This window comes from Dermacentor albipictus, chromosome 4, assembly GCF_038994185.2.
Source record: "Dermacentor albipictus isolate Rhodes 1998 colony chromosome 4, USDA_Dalb.pri_finalv2, whole genome shotgun sequence".
NCBI lineage: Eukaryota > Metazoa > Arthropoda > Arachnida > Ixodida > Ixodidae > Dermacentor > Dermacentor albipictus.
This window is the reverse complement of record NC_091824.1, coordinates 80,604,862-80,632,260: the sequence shown is the minus strand read 5'-3', so window position 1 is coordinate 80,632,260 and position 27,399 is coordinate 80,604,862. Positions and strand designations below refer to the sequence as shown.

Sequence of the window (27,399 nt, the reverse complement as noted above, 5' to 3'; positions counted from 1 at the left end):
TCGCCACTTCAGCTGCGCTACCTTTCGGCAGTGCTTTTGTTTCAGCGAAGCGGGTGAGGTAGTCCGTCGCCACGACGATCCACTTATTTCCGGTTATTGACGTCGGAAAGGGTCCCAGCAAGTCCATCCCGATCAGCTGAAATGGTCGGCAAGGAGGCTCGATTGGCTGTAGTAATCCGGCTGGCCTTGTCGGCGGTGTCTTGCGTCGCTGACAGTCTCGGCATGTTCTGACATAACGGGCGACGTCGGCGGTCAGGCGCGGCCAATAATACTTTTCTTGTATCCTCGATAGTGTCCGGGAAAATCCGAGGTGTCCAGCGGTCGGATCGTCATGTAGGGCGTCCAATACTTCTGGACGAAGTCCTGACGGGACAACAAGAAGGTAATTGGCGCGGACTGGTGAGAAGTTCTTCTTCACGAGTAGACTGTCTTGAAGCGTGAAGGAAGATAATCCGCGCTTAAATGCCCTGGGGACAACGTCGGTGTGCCCTTCCAAATAATCGACGAGGCCTTTAAGCTCCGGGTCCGCTCGTTGTTGTTCGGCGAAGTCTTCCGCGCTTATTATTCCAAGGAAGGCGTCGTCATCCTCGTCATCTTGCGGCGGCGGGTCAATGGGGGCACGTGATAGGCAATCGGCGTCTGAGTGTTTTCGTCCGGACTTGTATGTTACAGTGATGTCGTATTCTTGTAGTCTGAGGCTCCACCGTGCCAGCCGTCCAGAGGGATCCTTTAAATTCGCTAGCCAACACAAGGCGTGGTGATCGCTGACGACTTTGAATGGCCTGCCATATAGGTAAGGGCGAAATTTCGCTGTAGCCCAAACGATGGCGAGGCATTCCTTTTCGGTTGTAGAATAATTGCCTTCCGCTTTTGACAACGACCGGCTAGCGTAAGCTATCACGTGTTCATGTCCATCTTTTCTCTGGACTAGGACGGCACCGAGGCCTAGGCTACTGGCGTCAGTGTGGATTTCGGTATCGGCGTGCTCGTCGAAGTGCGCAAGTACGGGCGGCGACTGCATGCGTCGTTTGAGTTCTTGAAATGCGTCGGCCTGCGGCTTTTCCCACTTGAACCCGACGTCACATTTAGTTAGCTGCGTCAGCGGCTCAGCGATGCGCGAAAAGTTCTTGACAAATCGCCTGTAGTAGGCACACATGCCAAGAAATCTACGCACTGCCTTCTTGTCGATGGGCTGCGGGAACTTTGCTATGGCCGCTGTCTTCTGCGGGTCGGGGCGGACTCCAGATTTGCTGATGACGTGGCCTAAAAATAGAAGCTCCTCGTAAGCGAAGCGGCACTTTTCCGGCTTCAGAGTAAGTCCTGATGACCTGATGGCCTCTAGTACTGTTGCAAGCCGCCTAAGGTGAACGTCGAAATTTCCGGCGAAGACGACGACGTCATCCAAGTATACGAGACAGGTCTGCCACTTCAATCCTGCTAAAACCGTGTCCATCACGCGCTGGAACGTTGCAGGCGCCGAGCACAGTCCGAATGGCATAACCTTGAACTCGTAGAGGCCGTCTGGGGTGATGAAGGCGGTCTTTTCGCGATCTCTTTCGTCGACTTCTATTTGCCAATAGCCAGACTTGAGGTCCATGGACGAGAAGTATTTGGCGTTGCAGAGCCGATCCAATGCGTCGTCTATCCGTGGGAGGGGGTATACGTCCTTCTTTGTGATCTTGTTCAGACGACGATAATCGACGCAGAAACGCAGGGTTCCGTCCTTTTTCTTCACCAGGACAACAGGGGATGCCCACGGGCTTTTCGACGGCTGGATGATGTCGTCGCGCAGCATTTCGTCGACTTGTTCTCTTATAGCTTCGCGTTCTCGCGGCGAAACGCGATAAGGGCTCTGACGGAGTGGTCGAGCGCATTCCTCGGTGATTATGCGATGCTTGGCGACTGGTGTTTGTCGAATCCTCGATGACGTCGAAAAGCAGCCTTTGTATCGTCGGAGCAGACTTCTGAGCTCCTGTTGCTTAATCATAGGGAGATTTGGATTAATGTCGTAGTCTTGTTCGGGAACCACAGTCGTCGGGGTAGATGCGGCGGAATCCGAGAGGACAAACGCATTACTTGTTTCCAGAATTTCCTCGATGTACGCGATCGTCGTGCCCTTGTTGATGTGCTTGAACTCCTGGCTGAAGTTTGTCAGCAACACTTCAGTTTTCCCTTCATGCAGTCGAGCGATCCCTCTTGCGACGCAAATTTCACGGTCTAACAGTAGACGTTGGTCGCCTTCGATGACGCCTTCTACGTCAGCGGGTGTTTCGGTGCTGACCGAAATAACAATGCTGCAGCGAGGCGGGATGCTCACTTGCTCTTCGAGCACACTCAAGGCGTGGTGACTACGAGGGCTCTCCGGCGGTATCGCATGATCTTCCGACAGTGTTATTGACTTCGACTTCAGGTCGATGACTGCGCCGTGTTGGTTGAGGAAGTCCATACCGAGAATGACGTCTCGTGAACACTGTTGGAGGATAACGAAGGTGGCAGGGTAAGTCCGGTCATGAATGGTTATTCTTGCCGTGCAGATCCCAGTCGGCGTGATGAGGTGTCCTCCAGCGGTTCGAATCTGAGGGCCTTCCCATGCGGTCTTAACTTTCTTCAACTGGGCGGCGATGTGTCCACTCATTACGGAGTAATCGGCCCCTGTGTCGACTAAGGCAGTGACTGCGTGGCCGTCGAGAAGCACGTCGAGGTCGGTTGTTCTTTGTCTGGCGTTGCAGTTGGGTCTTGGCGTCGGATCACGGCTGCGTCGTGTTGAACTGAAGCTGGAACGTTGCGTCGTCAAGTCGTCTATCGTCGGTGTAGTCTTGGCTTCCCGACTTCTTCGGGACGGCGGCGTGTCGTCATTAGGTCGTCGAGATGGTCTCTTCCTCGTCTTCGTCGGCGGCGGAGGATCTTCGTCAGTTCGACGAACAGCAACCGCACCTCCATCGGTTGCTGCTTTTAGTTTTCCGGATATGGGCTCGCAGAGCGGCCCCGGGCTGGGCCGGTGTACGGTCGGCGCTGCGGCGACAGGTAGCGGCCTGGTGACGGCGAACGGGACGGTCGTCGAGGGCTCCACTGAGTGGCGGCGAGGTAGTCGGCGATGTCACGTGGGCGCTCTCCAAGCTGTGGACGCGGCGCGTTGACGGCGAAACCTCGCAGTCCCATCTCTCGGTACGGGCATCGTCGGTAGACGTGACCTGCTTCTCCGCAGTGGTAGCAGAGCGGGCGGTGGTCAGGAGCACGCCAAACGTCTGTCTTCCTCGGGTAGCTGCGCTGGGCGACGAGTGGGCGTGCTGGCGGCGGCGGTGGTGGTCGACGGAATTGCGGCGTTACGGGGTCCTGGCGCGGTCGTGGAAGGGGACCTTGACGGCGGGCGACGGCGGCGTAGCTCATCGCTTGCGGCTGAGGCTGCGGCGGTTCTGGTTGCACTTGAGGAACTCCAAGCGATCGGTGCACCTCTTCTTTTACGATGTCGGCGATCGAGGCCACTTGAGGCTGCGACGAAGGCAAGACCCTCCGCAGTTCCTCGCGCACAATGGCCCTGATGGTCTCGCGCAGATCGTCCGTGGCCAGCGATTGAATTCCTGCGTAGTGGGTAGAGCCTGTACGGCGGTTGAATTGCCGGTTCCGCATTTCGAGTGTCTTCTCGATGTTCGTCGCCTCAGAAAGAAACTCTTCGACGGTCTTCGGTGGGCTTCTTACCATCCCGGCGAAAAGTTCCTCCTTTACCCCACGCATCAGTAGGCGGACTTTCTTCTCCTCGGCCATATCCGGGTCGGCGTGGCGGAACAAACGGCTCATTTCTTCTGTAAAAATGGCAACGTTCTCGTTTGGTAGCTGCACTCGGGCGTCCAGCATAGCTTCAGCCCTTTCCTTGCGCACGACGCTTGTAAAGGTGCGTAGGAAGCCGCTACGGAACAGGTCCCACGTTGTCAAGGTCGATTCCCTGTTCTCAAACCAAGTTCTGGCGGTGTCTTCTAAGGCGAAGTAGACATGCCGCAGCTTCTCGTCGGAGTCCCAGTTGTTGAATGTTGCGATTCGTTCGTAGGTCTCCAGCCATGATTCCGGGTCTTCAGTCGCTGCTCCATGGAAGGTTGGTGGGTCCCGAGGTTGTTGTAGGATAACAGGGGACGCCGGGGCAGCCATTGGCGTTGTCTTGACCACGATCTTCTTTGTCGTCTCAGGTAGAAGTCCGTGCTCTGGGGGCAGTCCTTGCAGTCTGCGGCTAGCACGCTGGTCTTCGGCGATGTTGGTTCTGTCCTCGGGCTTCGGGCTTGGGTCGCGACTTTGCGGGGGCGTTCGGTACATGAACGCACAAGCACCTCCACCAGATGTCACGTGGTGGTGACGTTGAATAAGACAGTAGCAATACTGTGAACAAGAAAACTAACTTTTATTGGGCGAACCTGTGCCCACAAAACAGGCTACACTTATAGCGCAACGATAGCGGCGAACACGCTCGGCGATCGTCGAAAATCTGATCAGCGGGTCAAGCGCGTCGGCTTTTATAGATCAGTCATCGAATGTTCCAGATTAACTGATGGGACCCGCGTGTCTTCCACAAAGTTCTACACCATTCGTATCACGCGATGAAATCTGATAACACAAGGTTCGGCGACAACAGACACGCGGATAGAAGCGTCGATAACTTTCCAGAAACGTCGGATACATGCAGGCGCGTCCCTCGCTCTGCGATTACAGTTGTTAAGCGGCGAAACGTGGTTGCCCGATAAAGATAAGTACACGTGTCAATATGGCGCCTTCTACATTCTTGTAGCGCAGGCAGAACGAGAGGGACATGGAAAGGCAAATTGGACAAACACACAGCGCTAACCATCGACTACAGATGCATTTCCAGTTCTAGCAGGCGTTCGTCTGTCCTTCAAAACGCCGTAAGACACGTGCACATTGATTGGCAAAGAGCAACAAAACCGAGCAATCCACACGCAGACACTTTTTTTTATTATTTAGAAGAGTGTCCGTTCAACGCGAATAGAGATAATCGAGCTCTTTTTATTTCTAATTTATAAAGAAATACTGGAGCATGCGCTTGAATTTTGCTGTCATAACGCTGGATGGTCAATTTTACGACCCATGAGCCATCTAAGGCTTTCGCCTTAAAGAGTGCTACGACGTATAAAGAATTGGAGGTGAAAGCGTCCACCATAGAAGTAAGATTCCAAAGGCAGCACGAAGAAAATCATGATGATAAACGTCGCCTTCAAAAGAAGAAAACTGCAAGAATTAGGTATTCATTGTCTGATATACGGAGCTTTTGATTTTTCTCTCATTTTTCTCTTTTCAGTCATCCTGACTGGCTGTTGTACTACGAGCAGATAGGGAGCGTTCATGAGGTCCGTATCGACGGTCTTATTAGAAGCTGTCCTCCGCAAATTTTACTTTCGTACGTATACTTGTGCGCGCATGAAATATGACCTTCTGCTTTGGGCTCGGGCGAGGGCCTAAAACAGAATTTGTTGAAACCGCTTTCCTCTGCGGCTGAGTTCTGGACGAATGCAATCAAAGCGATCGTATATCTTGTGGTGATAGTGATTTTAGGCGGCAACGGGTTTACTTTCCGTGGTTGCGGTGCACGTGATTTGCCAGTGCTCTTTTTCTTTTAATGTCTTTCTCTGCTTTTACGTTATTGATGCGACAGTACATTTCTTTTATATATTTCTTGCCATTCGCTCACTCGGTCTACGTATGCATGTGTGTGCATGTATGTGCGCGTGTGCGCGCGTGCATGCGTGCGTGTTTCTTATGTTTACGCACCTAGTCCTGGCTTTCATACTTGTCTCAATACTGTTCCTGGATATTCCTTTTTTACTGCCATCTTTTTTCTTTTGAAAATATCAATATTCATCACATTCAAATGAACGTCTCTCCACGTTCGTGTCCTTAAGAATTCCTACTGTATAGGGGCGTATTTTCCATGTTATTCAGAAATATGTTCACGGTGCCTTTTCTGGGCAGAACATCAATCACCGTGTTAAGCCGACCTTTTCCACGAGAAAAAAAAATACTGTGACATATACTTTTGGCACTGGCAAGAAAATAAATGAAAATGTTCTAGGTGTTCTTTCGCTTCATAATCAATGGTCTCTTTTGGACGTGTGGCTTTCTCTTCGACGTGTATGTAGCACACGTTCTGTGGGCGTATCGTTGAAGTCTATATATGTCTATCCAGGACCCTATTAGAAGAAAGGCACATGGTGGGAACAATGGCGCCAAGCGACTGGCACCATAATGCGTCATTGTAATAGCCATGGTGACTGATGGACATATCGGCTGGTTAGGGGGCTGGCGGCGAAAATGGCAAATAGCAGGGCCTCGAGTGTGCAGCGACGTGTTTTTCGATTCTCTTCGTTTCGCGTTTTTCGCGCTTCGCTATTGGTCGGAACGACGAGATGCCCGCGTTATCAGCGATGTCAGGCGGCCGGGAACCGTGGATTATAAGAGTGGTATAAGGACGATAGGATGGCACCACTACAACATCGTGGCCCAGGTGGTAGATTGTGCTCCAACAGTTGGTGGAGACGGTCCCCAAGTAACTTAGTCACTCTCGTTTCGGAAAAAGCAAAAAGCAGACACATTTTTTACTAAAGTACATCCCAATGACGGGCAAAGAAAGGAGAAAAAAAATAATCTCTAGAGGACAAGAGACGCATCGAACGCAGAGGTGTTCTGATTTTCCTCCTCCCAAACCTTAACCTCGATAGTACTTCAATGCAGGCGTGCGGAAACGTTTTAGATGTTTCAGATTAGCACTAGTTTGTGCTGCTTATGGCGGTTTCCACTTGAGTGTGCTTTGATGATTTTAGGCATTATCGTTAGGCAACAAGCCATACACACGCACACACACATGCAAAAAAATGACAATAAAAGCTGCAACTCGTCGCGCAAATATGCAATTCCTAATATGAATCGCACCGTATTAGCACTTTAATGTTCTTATACGCGTATACATGTCAAGAGTACTGGTTGTTGTACATCCTTTGAATTTTAACATGCATCCTGAATGCGCAGCGAAAATAAGTATATATTGAACACCTAATCCAATGCCTCATGGCCGCAAGATGGCTCTGATATGTTCGTTTTGCTCTGTGAGCTCATCGTCAATAGCCCTATCAATAAAAAAAAAAAAATTCGTTTTTTTTTAGACACTGGGAGTTAAAGTTCACATGGTGACATGGATATGTCTGGTTTTTTCTTCTTTTTTTTGCTGTTGGATGCATCTTATCTTATCGACTTGCACGGGTTTTACGCACACTTTGTTTGGTGGGACATTGCCCATGGTTCTGATACACCGACATTGAGGAACATAGTTATTCTGCACACCTCATTCGTGTGTACTTAGTGCCCTTCTTCGGTTCTTGCACTGTGCGTTCGATTAGGAAGCTGTAAATAGGCGATAACCAAAGAAGAAAGTTATGGCAAGCACCACGCGTGATTAGTAGAAATAAACCCAAAGGATGGATCAAATACATCTGGTGCAGCCTGTTGTAATTTCTATATTTTCAGACTCTTTCTATTTTCTTTCTCTCCGTCTTTCTCTCTTGTTTAAAGCTGAACTCCGACGCGGGATCCCTAAGCCTGCCTTCCGAGATCAAGCCTTGACCCTTCAAACCTCTTGCGGATTTATCCCAAGATCGTCGCGAATGCTTTCTCGTGTCGTCCCGTTCCTTCGTATAGTGGTCGACAGGCTTTGATTGATCGAGTGGAGACCGGCCTGCTTTTTCTGTTATGTTTAGGGAGTACTGCGTCCCGGTGTGCGTCTCTCGCTCGTGTCACCTTCCATGCGCGAGGATTGAACATGTCAAAATATGCTAAAAGATTTTCCTTATTTTTATTGCACAGAGTTAAAATAAAGTATAATTTGCGATCGTGAACAGTAAAGAAGAACCGAAAGATTGCAAGACGAGAGAGAGAGAGAGAGTAAGAAATGAGAGATACACATGTAGCAAAGTTACCCACGACTGAGCCCTGTTGGCTACGCTGCATTGAGGGAAAATATAATAGCAAAGAATAACAGTCTTATTAGAGTGTGTAGTCAAGACAAAAGAGAGTTGGTGAGTAAAATAAGAATGTTTTTTTTGCGTGCCTGGAGCGGACATTAGGTGTTACGAATACTCATATAGCCTTTGAATACGCATATAGCCTGGCATATAGCCTTGAGAACAAGCATCTTTACTGAAGTTGTGCCTTTCGACTAAGCCAATTAAAATTTAGAATATCAAAGTGGCTGTTAGTAGGTTGTTTTACTCTTAACATCGTTACACATGGATCTTGGTAACAAAGGGGAGCATTTTGAAAACATGTTCTATTTACTAAGAGAAGCCTATGTAGCATGATTGTCGTTGAGCGTCGGCTGTTGCGTCGGTCGGGTTTCTTGCCACTGTTACTGTAAATCGCTCTTAATGTCATTTGTTCGAAGTCTTCCTCAGTATTTGGAGCATCTTAATTTTGTTTCGCATATGCTTCCACTGAGTTGGTTGAACCAGTTAACGAAAATATCCCACTTACTTACTGGAACCTACGGAGCAAAAAATTAAGAGTGTTTCATTTCTTGTTCGCGAAGGCTTGCGCTTAAAGTTGTTACCTGAACAGCTCTATACTGCTACCTGTGCTGCTTCATCAGCCCGAACTGCGAGACCGTTTCCCGACTGGGTTTCTTCCACATAGCATGCTTGTCGGTTCCTCTGTAACACGCAGTGATCTTGAAAGGAAGTAAGCATACAGATTCATCAAGGGTGAGTTACTTGCGCTTCATAGCTTTAGGTCTTAAAAACAGCAGCCTCCTGAAGAATCAGCAAATGAAAAAAAAGTGCTTGCAGTTGCAGAGTGCGAAAGGTTTACAACATGCTAAATATATTTTGTGTGCGCGAAAGCTTGTTAGACGAGTTTCCACACGTGCATTTTCCTCGCCGCTGTTCATGCGTCCACAGTGGGGAAGAATGCTGTTCTTCACAAGCGTGAATGTAGAATCTTGTTTTCTGCCTGTCGGAAAAACACAGGCGCCTTTCATATTTCAATGCCTGTCCGTTCTTTTGAAAAAGGACCGGTCGATGTCTATTTCTGGAGGCGGAGCGCCCCTGTGCAGCTGCAGCTGGGTGTACCGTCGAGGAAGCGAATACGCAAGAGATATTTTCTTGCCGTGCGAGTTTGCGGAAATAACAGAGAATTATGACGCCAGTTTAACAGCTGCATTGGCTTTAGACCGGGTTACGCAACAGCTGGTTTCATATATCAACAATGCACTGTTTAGCTTTAGGCTTTGTGAAGATGAAAAATATTATTACATGTGCGATCGGGCCCGTCAAGCTCGGCTTGGCGGTTCCCTACGTGGGACTAGCCGGGTGGTGCGGGGTCTCCCCTGCGTCTTCTCTGGACCGAAATACAGTTACTCCACTCACTCACTCACATGTCGCGTGATATAGCAATAAGAAAAACAGTCTTACAATGCTAGAAATTCTGCACTGTTATCCTTTGAAGTAACTGAGTAAAAAGTGCTGAAAAAATAAAATATCTTGTACCGCTCTTGTTTGCGCTTAGGTAGCTGTCGACTACAAGTTTATTCAATAGTACGAAGTCTCAATTCTGCGGGGCAACCACAAACAACTAATTGCTGCATTTTTTATGTAGTCCAGGCGTTTCGCGGCTTCCTACGTGAAAAGGAGACCATTCACGACCCGGAAATCGGAGGGGATGGCCGCGTGGTGTCACACGCAACTGAAGAGCGTGATAAACTGCCAGGCGCAATGGCGGAAGATCGTACAGTGACCGTGTCCTGGAAATCTGCCAAACTGGCTTATTCCCATTTTGTGTGCTTTTCTTGAAAACGCCGGTGAACTTAATCTCCCGTCTTGTTCCGTTGACTCTCGAGGAACTCATCTTTAGGCAGCACGGCCCATGTGTATGTGTACACGTCAGTGGTACATGGTACCACGGGACCACCACATCAAGTTTCGATGACGCGTTCTAGACCACGCGGCGCTCGACATGGGTCGCATAAAAAGGTTACCTAGGTACTTGTCCCGCTATCGGTGATTTCCGACCCCATAGCGTAATTACTGGGTCAGCTGTACAATAAAGCTAGTAATATTAGTAGCAATATTGTTTAGTACAAATATAATACAACTATTCAATAAAAAAAGTAGAAGCCAAACAAAAATGTTGCCTCAGTACTCGTTAAATGTACCACACAATTGAAATGGCTACTGTGCGTTTTATAGGCCATCGAGAAAAGGAATTAATAAGGTATATTGACTTGATCTTACAATATTATGAAATCAAAAAAAGAAAAAGATTCTGCTGCAGGCGTACAACTACAATGGCTGCATGACGAGTCACGGGATTGCTTCTAGAAAGTAGGAATAGTGGGTTTAGCTTTCTGCTTCCGAAAGACGAAAAATGTAGTTAACGTTTGCTGTATACGGATAAAAAAGAAACAAGCGTTCTATTACCGCAAATCATCTTTCTGCTTGATTAAATGTGAAGATATAAATTTAAATGAAATGGCTGCCATTACAAGCCAACTTTCCCTCACATTAGCTATTGCACACATTGCCGCATGGCCTATAGGTGAAGCTGGATTACGTAATCATTACTTCTTAGCTCCCGTAGTCTAGCTAACACTTTTTTGGTCACCACTTGACTTGCGGTACAGCTATGACTGTTAAACTTTTTAGCTAAAACCATGCATCTTGTTTACTGTCCAGCGCTATTGTAGGCATGCACAAGAAAATGTGCATTATTGCCATGACAAGATGTTAATGTTTCAGAACCTATTACTTCCGCTAAATTCGCAGGCTAATTTGACTGTGCCTTATTTCAGATCGCGTGTTGAGATACCTGCATTATCTTTGTCTGTCTGTCTGTCTGTCTGCTTTTTTTATGAGGCCCTCAAGGGATATAATTGTACATTGCAGAGGGGAGGGGCGAGAATACATTGCAAGAGTAAAAAATACAGGATTAGTTCTAGGAATTTATAGTGCAGCGAAAAAATTAAGATATTCAAGAATCTAGTATATATTCATAACCAAAAAAGGCCCTTACATAATATGAACTAATTAAATACAAAACGAGTACATTTTACCAAGCAGACAATGTCTACGAATAAGTACGTAGTTATGTTATTTCCTACCAACCATTATTTCATGTTATTACATTCTTAGAACGAGTGGGATCACTGATGCTTACTAATGATCTAGGTAGATTATTCCAGTCGATTGAAGTCCTAGGAAGGAATGATTGGGAGCACGCGACAGTGTTATGACGGGGTACGTTAACTTTATGTGCGTTATCACGACGAGCTGAATAAAAAGGTGCAGGGTGGATCCAAAGGGGGCGAAGCGGTGCGCTGTGGGGGTAGAGTTTATGAAAAAGGGAAATCCGAGATTCCATTCAGAGAAGAGAAAATAACGGGATTTGGTGGGCGCTCTTCATTATTGAAACACTAGCAGTGCAGTGGTAGTTAGCTTGGATGAAACGAACAGAGCGATATTGTACTGATTCGATTTCTCTAATCGATGTGATCTGATGAGGATCCCAAACTGATGAGGCATATTCTAATTGGGGGCGGACGTATGTTGTATGTACAACAGGCGTTTTAATGAAACAGGTGCAAGAGAAAAATTTCTCTTAAATGACCCTAAAGAGCGCTTAGCTTTAGATAGTTTACACGCTGCTTACAAGAATGATCCTTAGTTATATGAACGCCAAGATAACGGTAGCATGTAACGGATTGAGGGGGTGGTCATTTAGGGCATAGGTAGGGCAAGTTTCGTTAGAACGAGAAATCCGCATAGATTTGCATTTATTAACGTTAAAGTCCATGCATCAAGTGAGGCACCAATTATATATGTTATTTAAATCAGATTGAAGGATGGTTATATCGGAGGCATGAGTTATTTTTCGATATACAACACAGTCGTCAGTGAATAAAAACATTTGTAAGGAAATGGTATCAGGTAAATAGGTAACATATATTGAAAATAAAAGAGCACGAAGGACAGACCCTTGTGGAAAACCGGATTCAACTGGAGCCGTGTCAGATGTGGAGTCATTAGTTACAACAAATTGGGAATGAGACGAACGGAACGATTGGATCCAGCTAAGTACTCCCTGGTAAATGTTTAGTGCGCTTAGTTTGTGTAGGAGCAATACATATTTAACCTTGTCAAAAACTTTCGAAAAATTGGTAGTAGCTTAGCTCGGCTATGCCAGGATATACGTAGCGAAAGCTAAGGCATAGCATGGTTAGCCTTAGTGAATCTTGATTGCAAGTCCAGGTTAGTCTAGTTGTCTATCTATGTTGCGGCGTTTAGCCAGTCGTTCGGCGCGCTGTTCGTCTGTTTCCTGGGCGGTTTCCTCTTCATCTCGTTCCGATATCGATTCCGGGCCTCCTCTTGCTTATCAGAATTGTCGCCGTCCATACTGCCGCCTCAAGTGTGCTTGCGGCGCGCGCTCAATCCTCCGACATGTTATCAGGCATGCGACACAGCTAGCGAAGCTATCGGAGGCGAGCGCAACGACGAGGAACGCGTGTGACGTCATACCAAACGGCGAGCGTGGTAAGGCGCGGCGCTGCGCAGCGGCGGAAAACCTGTGGCTCGGTGCTACTAGTGGCCCATGCGCAGTAGTGACTAGGGAGCGAGAGAGGGAGAAATATCCGCGGCGAGACGCGCGTTGTGACGTCATGTGCCTCCTCGGAGCCCCGCCACGCCGAAATCGCAAGTTTAAAATTCAAAAATATGAAATCAGTCGAAAAACCGCTATCAAGATATATACATGTAAGGTATTAGTAATAGTTACCAGCTGAGTCACAAGAAAGGAATTTGCGAAAGCCATATTGACTGCTAGGAAAAAAAATGTTTTCTTCAATGAAGTCGACAATGTTAGAAAATATAATGTGCTTCATTATTTGCGCGGTACTGAGGTAATCGATATGGGTCTGTAGTTGAAAGGATAGTGAGTTTCGCCAGATTTGTAGATAGGAATAATCTTTGCTGTTTTCCACTCATGAGGCAAGGATGAAGACAGGTACGACTGTGAAAAAATGCTCCCCGAAATAATAGAAGAATACTCACCAGTATTTTTTTTTTTTAATTTCGTCGTGATGTCTTCTATTGCACAAGAAGACGTAAGCTTGAGAGTGTCTGTTAATTTTTTATGCCAGTAGAGCTAAATAATATGGGATCCATAGGTAAGAAATGGCAACGTGAGAGCCTTGGAAGTTCGTTATCATGTCCTGAAGGTGTGAAAGCTTTTATAAACACGTTATTGAGAATCCTGGTGCAGTGCTGCCGAGGTACAGATTCGCCGGAAGACGTCCTAAGGATGGAATTTTTGATTCACTAGGCCTTACTACATTCCAGAAGCTTCTTGGATTATTTATAAGCATGTTGGGAAGGGTACCATTGAAACAAAAAATTTAGTATTCTTTATCGGAGATGAGTAGGCCGAAGCAGCTTCTTTGTAAGCGGACAATTTAGCGTGGCTTCGCATCCACTTTGCTGTGCGAAGAAGTTGTTTCCTTTTTTTTTTTAATAGATAGGCGTTTCAAAAGTTTAGTATACCACGAAGCACTGTTATTCGAAAAACACGCCTCTTCGGGATAAACTTGTTGGCAAGATCGTGAATGCTTTCTTCGAATATATTCCTGTTAGTACCCAGTTGAGCGCTCGGCAACATTAGGCAGGAAATTATCAAGGAAAAGAGCGAGTTCGTAGTAGATAGTGGTGAAGTTTCCGTTTTTATAACCACGAAAGGTTTTAATATTGTTTTGGGACGTTAGAATTGCCAGGCTAAAGGAAAAATGCGAGGCGTCATGATCGCTCAAGCCGGGTGAATGGGTAACCGTAGATATCTGAGATGTATTGATGGCGGTAAAACAAGATCTAAAAGAGATGACGTGGTGTTAGTTACACGTGTATAGGGTGAAGTAACAACCTGAACCACGTTGAAATCTGCACCTATCTCGACAACACGCTTCGTTTCTGCGGAAGTTGTATTTAATGAAGGACACGTGCCTGACAAGGAAATGTTGGGGAAGGTAAAATCGCCCATAAATAAAATTGGCGCTCCGCGGAAGCGAACACTTATCTGGCATAAAGATTCGTACATGTTATCGCAAAAAGTCAGGCAAATGATGGTGCTCGGTAACAAACACCGATGACAACCTTGTTGAAGTTTACACAAACGCAGCACCATAAACATTCATTGTCACATGATGTGGTTACAGGGAGACAGGTAAAGCCTTCAATAATAGCAATTAAAACACCACAGCCTAGTGTGTTACCGCGATCGGTAGGGTACACATACTTTTTATTACAGCGAAATAACTCGGAGTTTGTTACTTTACTCGTCAACCATGTTTCGGCTAATGCAATTATGTCTGCATCACAATCATTTATTAGGCTGCAGAGATAATCTTTCTTTAATTAAGAGGCTACGAATATTAGTAAAAAAACTGTAGTCTAGATATTATAGGATCGGAGTACTTACCCTTCCCTTACCCTATCGGTGCGTTGTTGGAACATTAAGGCCTGATCTTAAGGATAGAATAGATGCCGTGGCATCGTCTGGGATACCTAACAGCTTCTTTCCACAGGCCTTTTGTTCATTGACGTCGCATCCATAGCACTTTCTACCAATTGGCAGCTTGTCATATCTTAATTTAAAAGGTACATTCAGGCACTTTCTGTATTCGATAAGGGTTTCTCTGGCGTGACGTGTAGCGGGACTGAAAGCTTCGCTAACAGTGAGGCTGATTTCTTTTAGCATAGGACGGTTCGCTAAAATTTCTTCTTTGGTTTTAAAGGCAACAAAATTTACTATCAATGGACGTGATTTCCCTTGAGTGAACCTACCAGTACTTGGAAGCTGCAAAAGCTCCCGCCATCGCAGCTCCGTCGCAGGGGTCGTCAAATGTACCGTTGCCGGCGAAGCACTATTCGTCTGTGAGCACATGGAGAAACAAACGGTGAGCATCTCAGTTGGTGGCAAGCAGCAGTCGCCAGCAGTCGCCAGTCGCTAATGGTGTTCACTTTCATGGCACGCATGTGTAACGTCGTGTTTATGACCCAAACAGGCCACTACTACGACGTCGTGTAATTTGTTTTATTTATCTACTACACCGCTCAGGAACTACGCCCCAACGCGAACACGAGATCGGGCAGATGCGCAGCACGAGTACGCTTCGAGTTCAGTGCTGCTACAGTCTCGTATTTTTATTCGCGTCCGTAAATAGCCGCGCGCGCCGAAAGCTGCACTCCGCGTTCACTGGGCACGAATTGTTTGCGAGCCCTTTGTCGCTGCTTATACATGTAGCCTCGCGCGTGTTTTCTGGACCCCCATTTCGCTAACCATCTTCAAACGCCCGCGTTCGCACGTCCACAGTACTCGTTATCGCGGCCTCCGCAAACTCTTGTCGGCCGGCACACTCTCCGGCACATCCGTCAGCGCACAACCGCTTTCGACGGCGGCTGGCTCCATGGGCGCGCGCACACCCACGCACGCACGCACACGTACACACGCACGCACAAGCGCACACTAACGTACCACCACGAGCGGCGGCGTCAGCGCGGTATTTTCTCGCGACCACTCGTGGCGGTGAAACCTAGCGTGCCACACGCGATAAGCGGAGATCAAAAGAGCAGCTGGCGGCGCCTGTGGCGGCTGCGTTGGAGAAGGGAGACACGGTGTTTAAAAATAGCCGGCGTCGCTTCCCGGGCGGGCCCTTTCACGTTAGACGTGGGGCCTGTCAGAGGCCCGGGAACATTCCGCAACACCACGACAGGCACAGCCACGGGCGCTTACAACTGAAAAAGCACCCCAAAATATGCGGGGATTCTCATTGCTTGGCGTTAAAGAAGACGAAAATCAAAGCAGCAAAGCGAGCAGTTTGTGCATTCCAGTAGTAAGGGTCCATTCATTATCCCTGCGCTCTTTGCACTGTCAGTTGTGCGACAGAGGAAACTGGGGCATGAATGCTGCACCCCTAGGAATCTTCTCGGTCAATATTTTATGTCTCTCATTTGTCAAAGTAGGAGACGAAGCTTTCTCCTACTCATTGTCACGTGTTGTCACTCGGACGCACCAGCACGTGTTTTATTCGATTGTTTGTCGAAGCAAACGGCAAGCAGAGTGCGCAAATATTTCGCCTCTGTGAGTTGAAAGAGAGAGCTGTAAATAATCCTGAAAATTATATCTGTTATTTTATTCGCATTCTTCCTACGACTATATACATTTTTAAGCGGCATGTTGTTGTGACTGCCTTCGTTAGGCACCCCATTTTCGTGTACGTGAGACGCACTCTCCTCAGGCACAACGGAAAAGACGGGAAGCGCGTCTTGCGCAGGTATTATCGTTGTTTGTCTGATTTCTTTCATTTTCTCCCGTGAGAAGCTGTAGTTTTTCTCACCTCTCCGTATGAATACATGCACGCAACTGAAGTCAATATTATGCTGTGCTCGACACCTACAATAGGGACTTGGCTCTTTTTTGTTTTTGTGTAATAACTGCACAATTTGTTTGTATATTAACTTTCTGTTCATATACGAAATCGCGGTTGTATAAGAAACTTTCATTTAGCGGTTGACACTCGCGCGTGTCGTTAATTTTCGTTTCTGTCGTGTTTTCTTGCAGCAATCTACACGACGACGTCAGTTAACTGAAAGGAGAAAAAAAAAAGCCCACCTTGCTGCAATCAAGTCTGCCCACAACTTGACATGCTTGCACACTTGTAGACCTCGGAAACGCGTTCACGGAGGGGAAGGCGCGCCGACATAATGCACACTCAGCACTGCGAGAGTGTAGGAGAACAATTTTCCGTATGGAATGAGCCCACGAGAGAGAGAGAGAGAGAGAGACAGAAGGCATAGATGAAAAAAAACCGATCGATGCATGGTACCCATCCGTGACGCTCTTCTGACGGGCATCAGCTCCCTCTAAGTCCTGGCACCAGCGCACCGCTCCCCTCCTCCCCAATTCCCCTTCCCTCACATAACCCGGAAGCTACTGCCCTTTTTTGTTTTCCGCGGCAAAGCGGGCTGCTCTTCATCATCTCCTGACCTACGGTGCTCATAGTGCTCGCAAATCAAGGCCTCTCGCTGGCAGTTTTCGATGCCCTCGGTCGATAACACTGTACTCTGTCCTGACGTTGTATTCCGAGGCCCCTCTTTTGATTGCGTGTTTGAAGATTTACTGCGTAGGCGCTTCTAACGCGAGAGCGTTCAATGTGTAGCGGTTTGGCGGCCGTTGTTGTGCACAGGATATTCGCGCATCTAAACGACTGCGTAGGCGCCCGTACCGCCCATCTCGGTGTCGGTTTAGTCAGCCGTGCTGATGCCTCTGTCGCTGAGCTGCGTGCTCTGAAGTCGTTCCAGAAGCCAAAAAAGCAATCATTCATGGCAGCAAACAAGGCTGGTTTGTCGGTGATCCTAACTTTTTTGTTTATTTAATTTGCATGAATGCATAAGGTTTTGGCACCAACAAATGCTGCCGGGTACTTCTTTTGACGGCGATAACATGGAAATAGACCACAAGTCAAACGATGCACCAAAGGTTAAAAAAAATACACATGATAAAATGACATAAACAAATGGGCCTATTTCACAAATTTCTTCGTTTCAGGACCGACGGCCAGAGCTATGGAATAAACAAGAGAATATTGCAGGACAAAGCTGGAAAAAATTTGCCGCCCTCATTCGTAACCCGTTATTTTTACTGTATACGAAAGGAGAAATAAGCTCATTAATTTGAACACAAGTACGATTGTATATGAGGTTGTCTCCTTCTCACGCAGAATCGAAACTCTGGTGATAATCGGTAAGCGTAATTTCGAACATGTTTCGGCTCCTTATTACGAATATATTAGTTCTCGTTTTAATATTTGAAAATACGTGATGGCAAGGGATTTGTGTTATGAACAGCAACAAGAGGTAATGGATATGATTACAACAATTCTACTGCAGTGTAGACCGTCCAGCATAAAAATCGCTAACGCAGTTGTGATTGTATTCTCTGACTTTCAGGCCATACGGCATGGATTTCTCACGCAGCAAAGTCTAAGTGCCTTCACTGCAAAAGTGATTCTACCATAGAACCGCAAGCTTCAACGGTTTCATATACCGCAAGGGTGTCAAGATATACGAAGGCTATACAAGAGTATCCTGTGTTGCAATTTTGATGGAACGAACTATTTCCTGCGGTTCATGATCAGATATATCTATACGGTATGTCAAAAAATTTTCCGTAATATTTTATTTACACCCACTATCGCACAGACATGCCAGTTCTCGTAAGCGGGTGTTAAGTGAAAGCCGTGGAGAGCAAGATTTTGGGTTAAATACGTAGTAGGAACCGCAGGCCGCGACGTTGTGGTGAAGTTCTCACCTCGGCTGCAGAAGAGGTCACGGTCTTAAATCCTACTGGTGCCAGTTTTCTATTAGCGCTTGTGAAAGAGCCCTCTCCCTCAACACACAGCTTGTAAATCTGCCTAACAAATTAGCGTACCTACGACTAGCGCCCATACCATGTACGCATAAAGAAGCTCGGCCCTTTCTTACTTCCAGCAACGTGGAAACATCACGCGAGAAAGCGGATACAGTTTTTTATTCAGGCAAAATTAGGCACATACCCTGTTTTCACGTCTTTGTTATTACACTATATGTTTATGAAAATGACGTGTCATGGTATTACTTTAGCATTTTCATACACCCGTCAAGCAAGGGAAACCGCGGAAGCAGCGAAATGGTGGACGTAAAAAACCTGACGTGTATATTCCACCTTCTGTTCGGCGCTTAGCGATGGCTATTCGGGTTCTGCCGGTCTAAATAGCACCTAAAGAGAGCTTGCTTGTTTCTGTTTATCTCGAAACCTAGCGACGGTCGTCATGTGCTTCACTTTCAGTGAAAAGCAAGCAACATCGATCCATGACGCTGCCCTACTTTTTCTGCGTACATTCGTCTCCTTCGTTGGCGCTTGCGTGCTAGTTGTCTCAGTCTGGTGACTTGAACAAAAAAGCTCAGCTCTTTCTTTCATGTCAAAAAGTGAGAATGGAGGTGATAGAATGTAGCTGTTGTGAGAAGCATTTATTGTTATAGGGTAATCATTTTATGCATGTGTCCTATACAGGAAATCCCTTTAGTTTTGGTAACTGTCGTTTTGCAGCCAGCCAAACATTTTTGGACAGAACAAAACAGCATAGTTTCTTTTGACAAATATCGCACTATGTATGAAACTGTCACTCATAACAAAATTTCGCCAACAAAACTTCCCTCATATGCGGTATTTTTAATAACTGCCGACAGATGGTGGTTGAGTACATTGCGCTCAAAAAGGGCGGATCGAAGACCTGGTAAGTATAAGGAAAAATATGAAGAAATTGTACATTATGAGTGACAGTCCAACTTCGCCTGTGGAAGTGCGAGTAGATGGACTAGCGAGTAGATAGATAGCGAGTAGAGCGAGTAGATGGTGTGGGTTCGATCATCGTTGTTGGCAGTTGTACTCTGCTTTTCTTTCTTAATATTCAGCACAAAACATTTTTGGTACATATGATTGTTTGTGGAACATGCCACCGATTTGTTTTTTTTAATTAGTTGTTGGCCGAACACACGCTTGGCAAGTCGAGCAGGATAAAGTAGGTGGAATCATCCGCCCGGCATCATGGTCATCATCATCATTATCGCACTATAATCCGAGAGTCGACTGCGTTTTCGTCCACTTCTGTCCCTTCAGCGGCCAATTATTTTTCAAATTGAAATTTAGTATTAATGCATTTCCTGCATCGGTATAATCATGAATACTTACACCCGCAGAATGAAAGAGGGATTTTTTGTTCAACAGTGAGCTATCTGAAGCTTTCATAATGTGTATTTCATCCGAGAGCATTTTACAGGAACGTTAGATATGAGGGCATTATCAATTTCACGTTTCGTTTACTCGGAAAGCGCATTCACAGCAACTTGAAAAAAATAGTGCCTGATGCGAAATTGTGAAGAAAATTGAAAGAAGTGAACCCACTGCATGACGATATTGACGCCGAGAGCAAACACTCATCCGTCCTGGCGTGCACAATTCCCCACAAAGCGCCTGAATCAGCTATTATGGAATTATTCAGTTCTTCGCTGTCATGTTCCCTCGCACTGTCAAAGCCCTTCCACTCTTTTTTTTTTGTCGCGCTCACGCTTTCCACCGTATATGGGTCGTTTGACGCGAGCAGGACAAGGTCGAAGACTGAGGGTTCTGCCCCGTAGTCCTCGCTGGCCAGCGGGCACGTGGCTTCGTTGCCAGTGCCACAAGGGTCTTCCGGTAACTTGTCCTTATATGTATACGCCCTTACAAGCAGTCCTGACCGCGCAGCGTGCATACTATTCCATAGCCATATGACCTCGCGTGCGCTGTCATCCAACGGCGATTCCTGGGTACGCTTAGAGACGCCAATAATGTAAGTGAAGGCGAGCACTTTGCCCGCGTTGGAGGCAGGGACCCGTGCCAAATCTTGTTGATCGCGGTGAGGACCGTGGCGCAGGGGCCGAGCTTGTCGCCACAACTGAAACTCCGTGACTTTTGGCTGCAAGTGATGTCATCAAAGCCAGTTTGGCCCGTATGTTGACCGTATTCCAGTCCGCAAATGCAAATTTCTCGCTCTCGGCATGGTTCGCACATAATTACTACGCTCTGCGGTCATCCTGTTGTTCTTGCTTGTGAGAGCTTCGTGCACGAGTGTAAAGGGATGGTAGTATGAATGACGAGTGATTCCAGATGAAGCCTTGCAGAGAAATTAAAGACTTCACCTGGACTCACTCGCAAACCAGCCTAGCATCCGTTAGCCTCAGCAAGATGATAGGTAATTTTGATGTCACCTTTTTTAAATCACTCGCCCGCATACTAAAACATATGCAGTAAGCTCCGCGTAGAACCGCCCCCTTGTGAACAAGATTCCGCCTGGAACCCGAAACATCTCGTAGGTTTGCTTTTGACTTGGTCAGGGACCCAAATTTTCAATTGGACACTTACCTTCCCTAACAGTATTCCACCAAACACGGTTTGAGACCGACCCGGACAGTTCGCGTTGCATGTTACTTTGAATTTCAGCGCACACCGGCACACGGACAGAAAACGACGAAGGCAAGGGCTGACTTCCAGCTGTTATTTTATTTCCAGCGAGTAACATTTATTTGCACACGGAAATTTTATTATCATGAAAAACTTTATGAAACGAAATACTGATGACAGGTGGGCGACTATGTGCCAACTATGTAACACCCTAAGTTGGCGTACCGGTTTCCACGGATTCTAAATATGATAATTACTTTTGAGAAAGAGCGTTGGAATGGTTGCTGACAGCACTGTTGCCATTGCTAAGGATGGTGCTCTCACAAAGCCTTTCATCGTTCTTTCGCAAAAAAAAAATTATTATATTCAGGATTCGCAGAACATGGTACCCCCACTTATCGCGTCTCGCAGTAGACACATATTTACACACTGGTTATCAGGATTTGGTTGTATCATGTCTTCGCAATTATACATTTCACGTGTGCTTATAAATTTTCTCTTGCAAAAATAAAAAATACATTCGTAAATCAGCACTCGTCTTTGTCATTTCCTGTCCTTCTCCCGGTGTGCGCTGTAATTCTCAGTTCAGTCAAACGCTTGATTTATTCACAGAAACTGCACCGAAACCAATGCGTTCGACTATTGTTCTCCCTCATCATAAGCCGCAGTATTTCGGTTGTTCTTTTTTTTTCATTTTTTCCTCTTTCGATGGCACCGGTATTCACATAATTCCGGATGTAGTAAAATGTTTCTTTTCTTTTCATTTGCTATATGAATTTCTTCACTATAGCCTTCTCTGTTATGTCAGAGATAACGCACACAGACAACTATGGAAGTGTAATCGGGCATTTTATTGGTTTTGGACTGCGAAATATGGTTTGACATTTTTCGTTGTGTGTATGTGCGCGTGTGTGCGTGTGTGTGTGCGTGTGTGCGTGCGTGTGTGCGTGCGTGTGTGTGTGTGTGTGTGTGTGTGTGTGTGTGTGCGTGCGTGCGTGCGTGCGCGCAAACGCTTCATTAGTGTCAGACGTTCAATTATCATAGCACAATTCTTACGTGCATGGAACATTGTGGGGAAGGAGGAACGGCTAGCACTATCTTCTGCAACCCATGCCGGAGCACGGCTCAGCGCCAGCAGGTTGGCAGAGATGGGATTAAAAGAGAGAGCCGGTAGGAGGGAGAAAGGTAGAGGGTCGTCCTAGCAGCATCAGAGGGCCGTGGGTTCGACCGGAGGAATAGGCTGGAGGTAGACCGTATAGGAGGTGGTGGGATGGCCCTTCGGCTATCCGTCTTTGTAGAAATTTCCTATAGTCTCGCTGAGAGCCCCGACGAGTCGAGGTACTCGACGACACTTAGGAAGGCTGGTAACTGATTAGGACAGGGGAAGAGGATATCTTCCTGTCGTGAACATGGGAGTCCCAGGCAGTGGAACGCCTTCAGAAGTCGGCCGCGGTGCTGCATGTGAGCAGGGCAGGCCAGCAGGAGGTGCTCCAAGGTCTCTGGTTCACCACAGGAGGCACAGGCTGGTGAGGTGGCTTTCGCAAGGCGGTGCCGGTGGGCTGCCGTCCAGTAGCAGCCGACTCGCAGTCGGAGCAGCAACGAGGCATCCTTTCGTGGGAGGCCGTGCTGTGGAAGAGGCCGCGGAGGCCGGCCCAGGGATACCCGTTTCTCTCGGTGGCAGGCGATGAAGTGCCGGCGCAGCCTGTGTCTCGAGAAGTGTGCGGCCGTTACAGCAGGGCAGAGGGGGACGCTCGAGTGGTGGGCACTTTTTGAAAGAGTGCCCGTCTCTTCATTGCCCGGGATCCCCACGTGTGCCGGTAGCCAATGCAGGGATAGTGAACGTCCTGCGTCCTGAAGGGCCATCAGTCTTGAATAGAGCAGCGCAACCCTAAGGCTAGCTCTGTCAGGGTTCTGCAGGCTGAGCAGCGCCGCCTTGGAATCGCAGAAGATGCCTGCGAGGGTCGCTGGTAGCTCCTCTGCCAGTAGGTCCACAGCAAGGTGGAGTCCTGCTAGCTCTGCTGCGGTAGAGCTTGCATGTCCCGGGAGACGGCGCAGCTTGCTCTTTTATAGGTCCGGTGCAACGCAGGCTGCTGTGGATGAGCCCGCCTTCGGTATCACGGATTCATCGACGAAGATGTGAAGGTGGTCCCCAAGTCTCTCTTGGAGGAGAGAGGCTGCCGTCTGCTGTAGGGCACATGTTGGGGAACGGTTCTTCGAGACATCTGGCAGCTCTGTCGAGATAGGGATTGATGGTCGATGTGGTGGGCGAAGCTGTACGGCGCTTGCAGGCGTGTCCCATATGACTTCCTTATAGAGGCCACACAGCCGTCCGATGTGTGATGCTGGCCGGGAGAGTTGGCGGGTCAGGAGTGCTTGACCATCCGCGGCATGGTGTAGGCGATCAATGTGTCGTAGCCCCCCTGTTGTAGGAAGAGTAAACAAAAACGAAGAATCATAATACGTACGCTTAAAGTAGAAAGGGCAGTTTCTTCCGGTCTAAGAAAGATAACATTTAGGAAAAGTGAAAAAAGGTGTACAAAACAACTCATGTGAAACAAGTGACCGTAATACAAATAGTTAGATCTGGGCAGCTTGGTGGAATGAATAAGATGAAAGGGCAAGGGAATGAGGGAGTCACATACGAGCATGAACTCTGCCTAGTGGCAAGGCCATAAAGAGCGATGAAATGGCGACACTGTAAGCGGAGACATTCATAAAGGTAAACAGACCTGATAGTTATGTGTGTTTCCTTTTTTTTATCCCCGTCGCGTTTTATCTACAAGGATGGACAAAGGCTTTATACTGGTGGCGCTTATGACGCTGCCCAATAACTCCCAGTATAACAACAGGTGGTGGAGGACCACAGTCGGTGGCGACACAAAAAATTACTAGGGAGCTACACCCACAAGAAAACGCAGTGTACCTGTCCTTCACCTCTAAAAGAGAGGGGAGCCAGCAGGACTCTTTTTTTTAGGCTTAGAAAAAAAGAAAAGAAAACACTTATGTAGCACGTATTGAGAAACAGAAAGCTGGATTAAGAATTTTTCAAGATGTCTACAATTTTCTCAGTGATACTTTTATCTGAATAATCTAGAGGTTGATTAACTAAGAATAACTAACTAGATAATTAGGTAAAATACAAGAAATAGCCTGACTAGCTCCGAGCGACGGCAAACAATGTTACCATGGTTCTGTCCAGCTACGGGGCACCTGCAAATTTTAAATATTTGGCACAATTACGTGAGGCACACAGTGTATATCGTGCGCTAGGCCGAGTAAAAATTAAACAAGCAATACGTAATTAAATATGAAGAAGATAAGTAAGAAGTAAAAACACCCTCTGCATTTGTAACAATGCTTCCACGTGCACGTACCGTATACCTAGCACGCATACATTTTAATACATAGCGCACATGCCGCAAACACAGGCTCGATTTGGCAGAATGCCCGTGGATACAGCCACCCCATTCGCCATTTGTGGCGTTAGCTATGCCTATGTCTTTAAAGCTTTTCGGACTTACATTGGAAATAGCTCGAATTGGGCCGCGCGCCTTGTTTCTCCTTGATTAACTTTTCATTTTTTTTAAATAGCTTGGTCCTGCTAAGTTCGGGATGTCGTACTTGCGTGACTACAGGACCTACTCTAGTACATGCACCCGCCGTGTTTGCTCAGTGGCTGTGGTGTTGCGCTGCTGAGCACGAGGTCGCGGGATCAAATCCCGCCCACGGCGGCCGCATTTCAATGGGAGCGAAATGCGAAAAAAAAAAAAAACACCCGTGTGCTTAGATTTAGGCGCACGTTAAGGAACCCCAGGTGGTCGAAATTTCCGGAGTCCTCCACGACGGCGTGCCTCATAATCAGAAAGTGGTTTTCGCACGTAAAACCCCATAATTTATTTTTTACTCTAGTATACACGATAATCAGGGGCATACAGTACCACGAAAGAAACTAGTTCTGCTGGCTTACCTTCGACATTGCGAGCATAACTAAAGCAAGCGTGTTCGCTCATCGCTGGCATTCTTCTTTTCATTCGTTCATCTTTTCCTGGCTGTTAACTCCCCTGTAGCCGAGTTTACAGGACCCAGCGCTGGCGGCGCAGCGGGATGACCGCAACATCAGGCGAGGTAATGGTCCCGTGTTCCCCAGAGTCCCATAAACATGAGCGCTTCCGGTGCCAGACGCGAGAAATATGGGCGCGTTGAGAGCGATTAAGCCACCATAAAACGAGCCCTGTTGTTTGCGTGGAGGTATTCTATGAAGGGAAGCCACAGCTGTTGCAACGTTGCAAGGTATTAGTTGCGGACCGTTCCATAGGGGATAAAAGATAATCATTGATGTTACAGCTAAGTTAAGTGAATCATAATGTGTTGTAAAAAAGACAAGATGACTGGGATGCAGTGTTCGTACATGCTGCAATTTGATCGCTTGAGAGTATACGCCTTTAGAGTAACTAATTGACTACGAGTATAAGTTGATAAACTAAACAACTAAGCAGACTCACCCGGACTCGCTCAGACTCAGTCCCAACCGGGAGTCTAAGTCTTTGTGAGTACGGCTATGCAAATTTTGGTGAGCCTGAGCCCTAGTGAGCAACGGCTAAGTAGAATGTTGGCGAGTTGGACTCTGAGCGCGACTGTGTACAAGTGGGGTGAACCTGAGTACGTCGTAGGTCCGGCTGTGATAGCATTTCGGTCTGAGTCCGAGTGCGCATGGCTGTGTATAATATTTTTTTGTTTCTGAGTCCGTGTGAGGGGGCCGCAAAAAAGAAAAGAGAAATATGTTGTGAGATTATGATTGAACTTTATTTTACTGACATAGATATGTTAGGTAAATAAACATATGCCTGCGTGACAGCGCACTTTATGCGTCATAGACAGCGCAGGTATTTCACTCCTCAACTTGATGCACTTTATATAAATTAGGGCGCCTTTGATTTTGATAGCTACAACTTGCTTCCTTTACAAACGACTTGGTAGAAGACGGAAAACAAGATAAACTTGCTCATATATGTTTATAAAATGAAACATACATGTGTTATGACTGTAGAGGCGAAACTTAGTTTCCGAATATTCGTGCCTTCTGTTCTTTCTGTTGTCCTTCCGTTGCCTTTCTGTTGTCATTCCGTTGTCATTCTATTCACCGCGACGCAATCTAGCTACGCAATGCAAGGGGCGGGGATGGGGGGGGGGGGGAATCGAGGCAATATTATGCTAAGCCTCCATTAGAGGCTTTCTTCTAAGTACATCCTGGCCATATAAGCATTCGGTGTAGGCGCGTGGAGGTTGAACAGTTCCGGTGCACTGTCGCGGCACGCACTTGGGTAAATAATGGCTCTACCAGCACAGACCTGTTCCTGGCCGTCAGAGCGCAATCAACAAGCGGTGGTGATGAATCGTCGGACGCCCACCGCAGCTTTCACGCGAGAAGGCAACGCGCTTGTCGACGCTCTGATGCTCTCTGGATTTCTGCATAATGTAGCAGGGGGCACATATAGTTGAGAGCGTTAACTTTTGCCATAATGCGGATGGCGACGAATGTTTGGTGCATGGAGCCCAAAACAAACGCGTGTTTGTGCATGTCGTTCTAACGCCGGCTTGTAGCGAAGACGCGCGAACGTCTTCGGTAATCTCGTAGCGCCTGCATACAACCATAGTCGCTAGTGGCACACTTACGCGCGCGCAATACCTGATATATTGCGGTTGAAGGGTATAATGTAAGAGGCGCGCGCTTTCGATGCGTGAGAGATCAATATTTCAAGATAAATATGATGAAACATAATTGTTAGAAATGTGACGAAGCATCCTTGAATCACTCTCTCTCCAGAGATACGGAATAAATTTGGCATGCAGCCTTTACCTTTTTACGAATGTGCTCCGACAGCTCCCTCGCGGAAACAAGGCGCAAAAGCCATAGCAACTTTTTTAAAGGTGTCGTCCTGTTACTTAAAAGCAAAAAATGGATGGCACATGGTTATTTTATACTTGCCTACGACCCCCCATACCCCCCCTCCCATCCATTAGGGACGTCTTATTGCCGCACATAAATGGCAGTTGGGTAACTTGATAGGTAAGTTGAGATTGCGCGTTGAATTCCTTATTTCTAAAGCATGCGCAGGGAACGTGTTCCGTTTATTAGGCTTCATGACTGCTGCACGCGTGAATATTGATTATGTATCGTATTTCGGTGGCACATTTCGACACTTCTTTTTTTTTTTACCGGAAGCAATGAGTAAAAGGTTGTTTTAGAATAGCCCATTTTTCATTGCAGAGAGCGCTGGCGACCTTTTTATACTCCAAGGAACACGCGGGCTACTTTTCTTCGTTCTTGACAAGCTTATC

At 47.0% G+C, this 27,399-nt stretch overlaps 1 protein-coding gene across 3 annotated transcripts in view; it reads left to right on the top strand.

Annotated features, from left to right (window-relative positions):
• LOC135913330 (vitellogenin-2-like) overlaps positions 1-27,399 on the top strand; it is a 287,026-nt gene that overhangs the window by 7,946 nt on the left and 251,681 nt on the right. Inside the window, exon 3 of one of the 3 annotated variants that reach the window (XM_070538086.1) lies at positions 5,300-5,430. The exons of the other annotated variants lie outside the window; for them this stretch is intronic. Within the exon in view, the coding sequence (XP_070394187.1) occupies positions 5,300-5,334 (35 nt within the window). The 3' untranslated portion in view covers positions 5,335-5,430. Of the gene's footprint in view, positions 1-5,299; positions 5,431-27,399 lie in introns of those variants that run through there. 3 annotated transcript variants of the gene reach the window in all.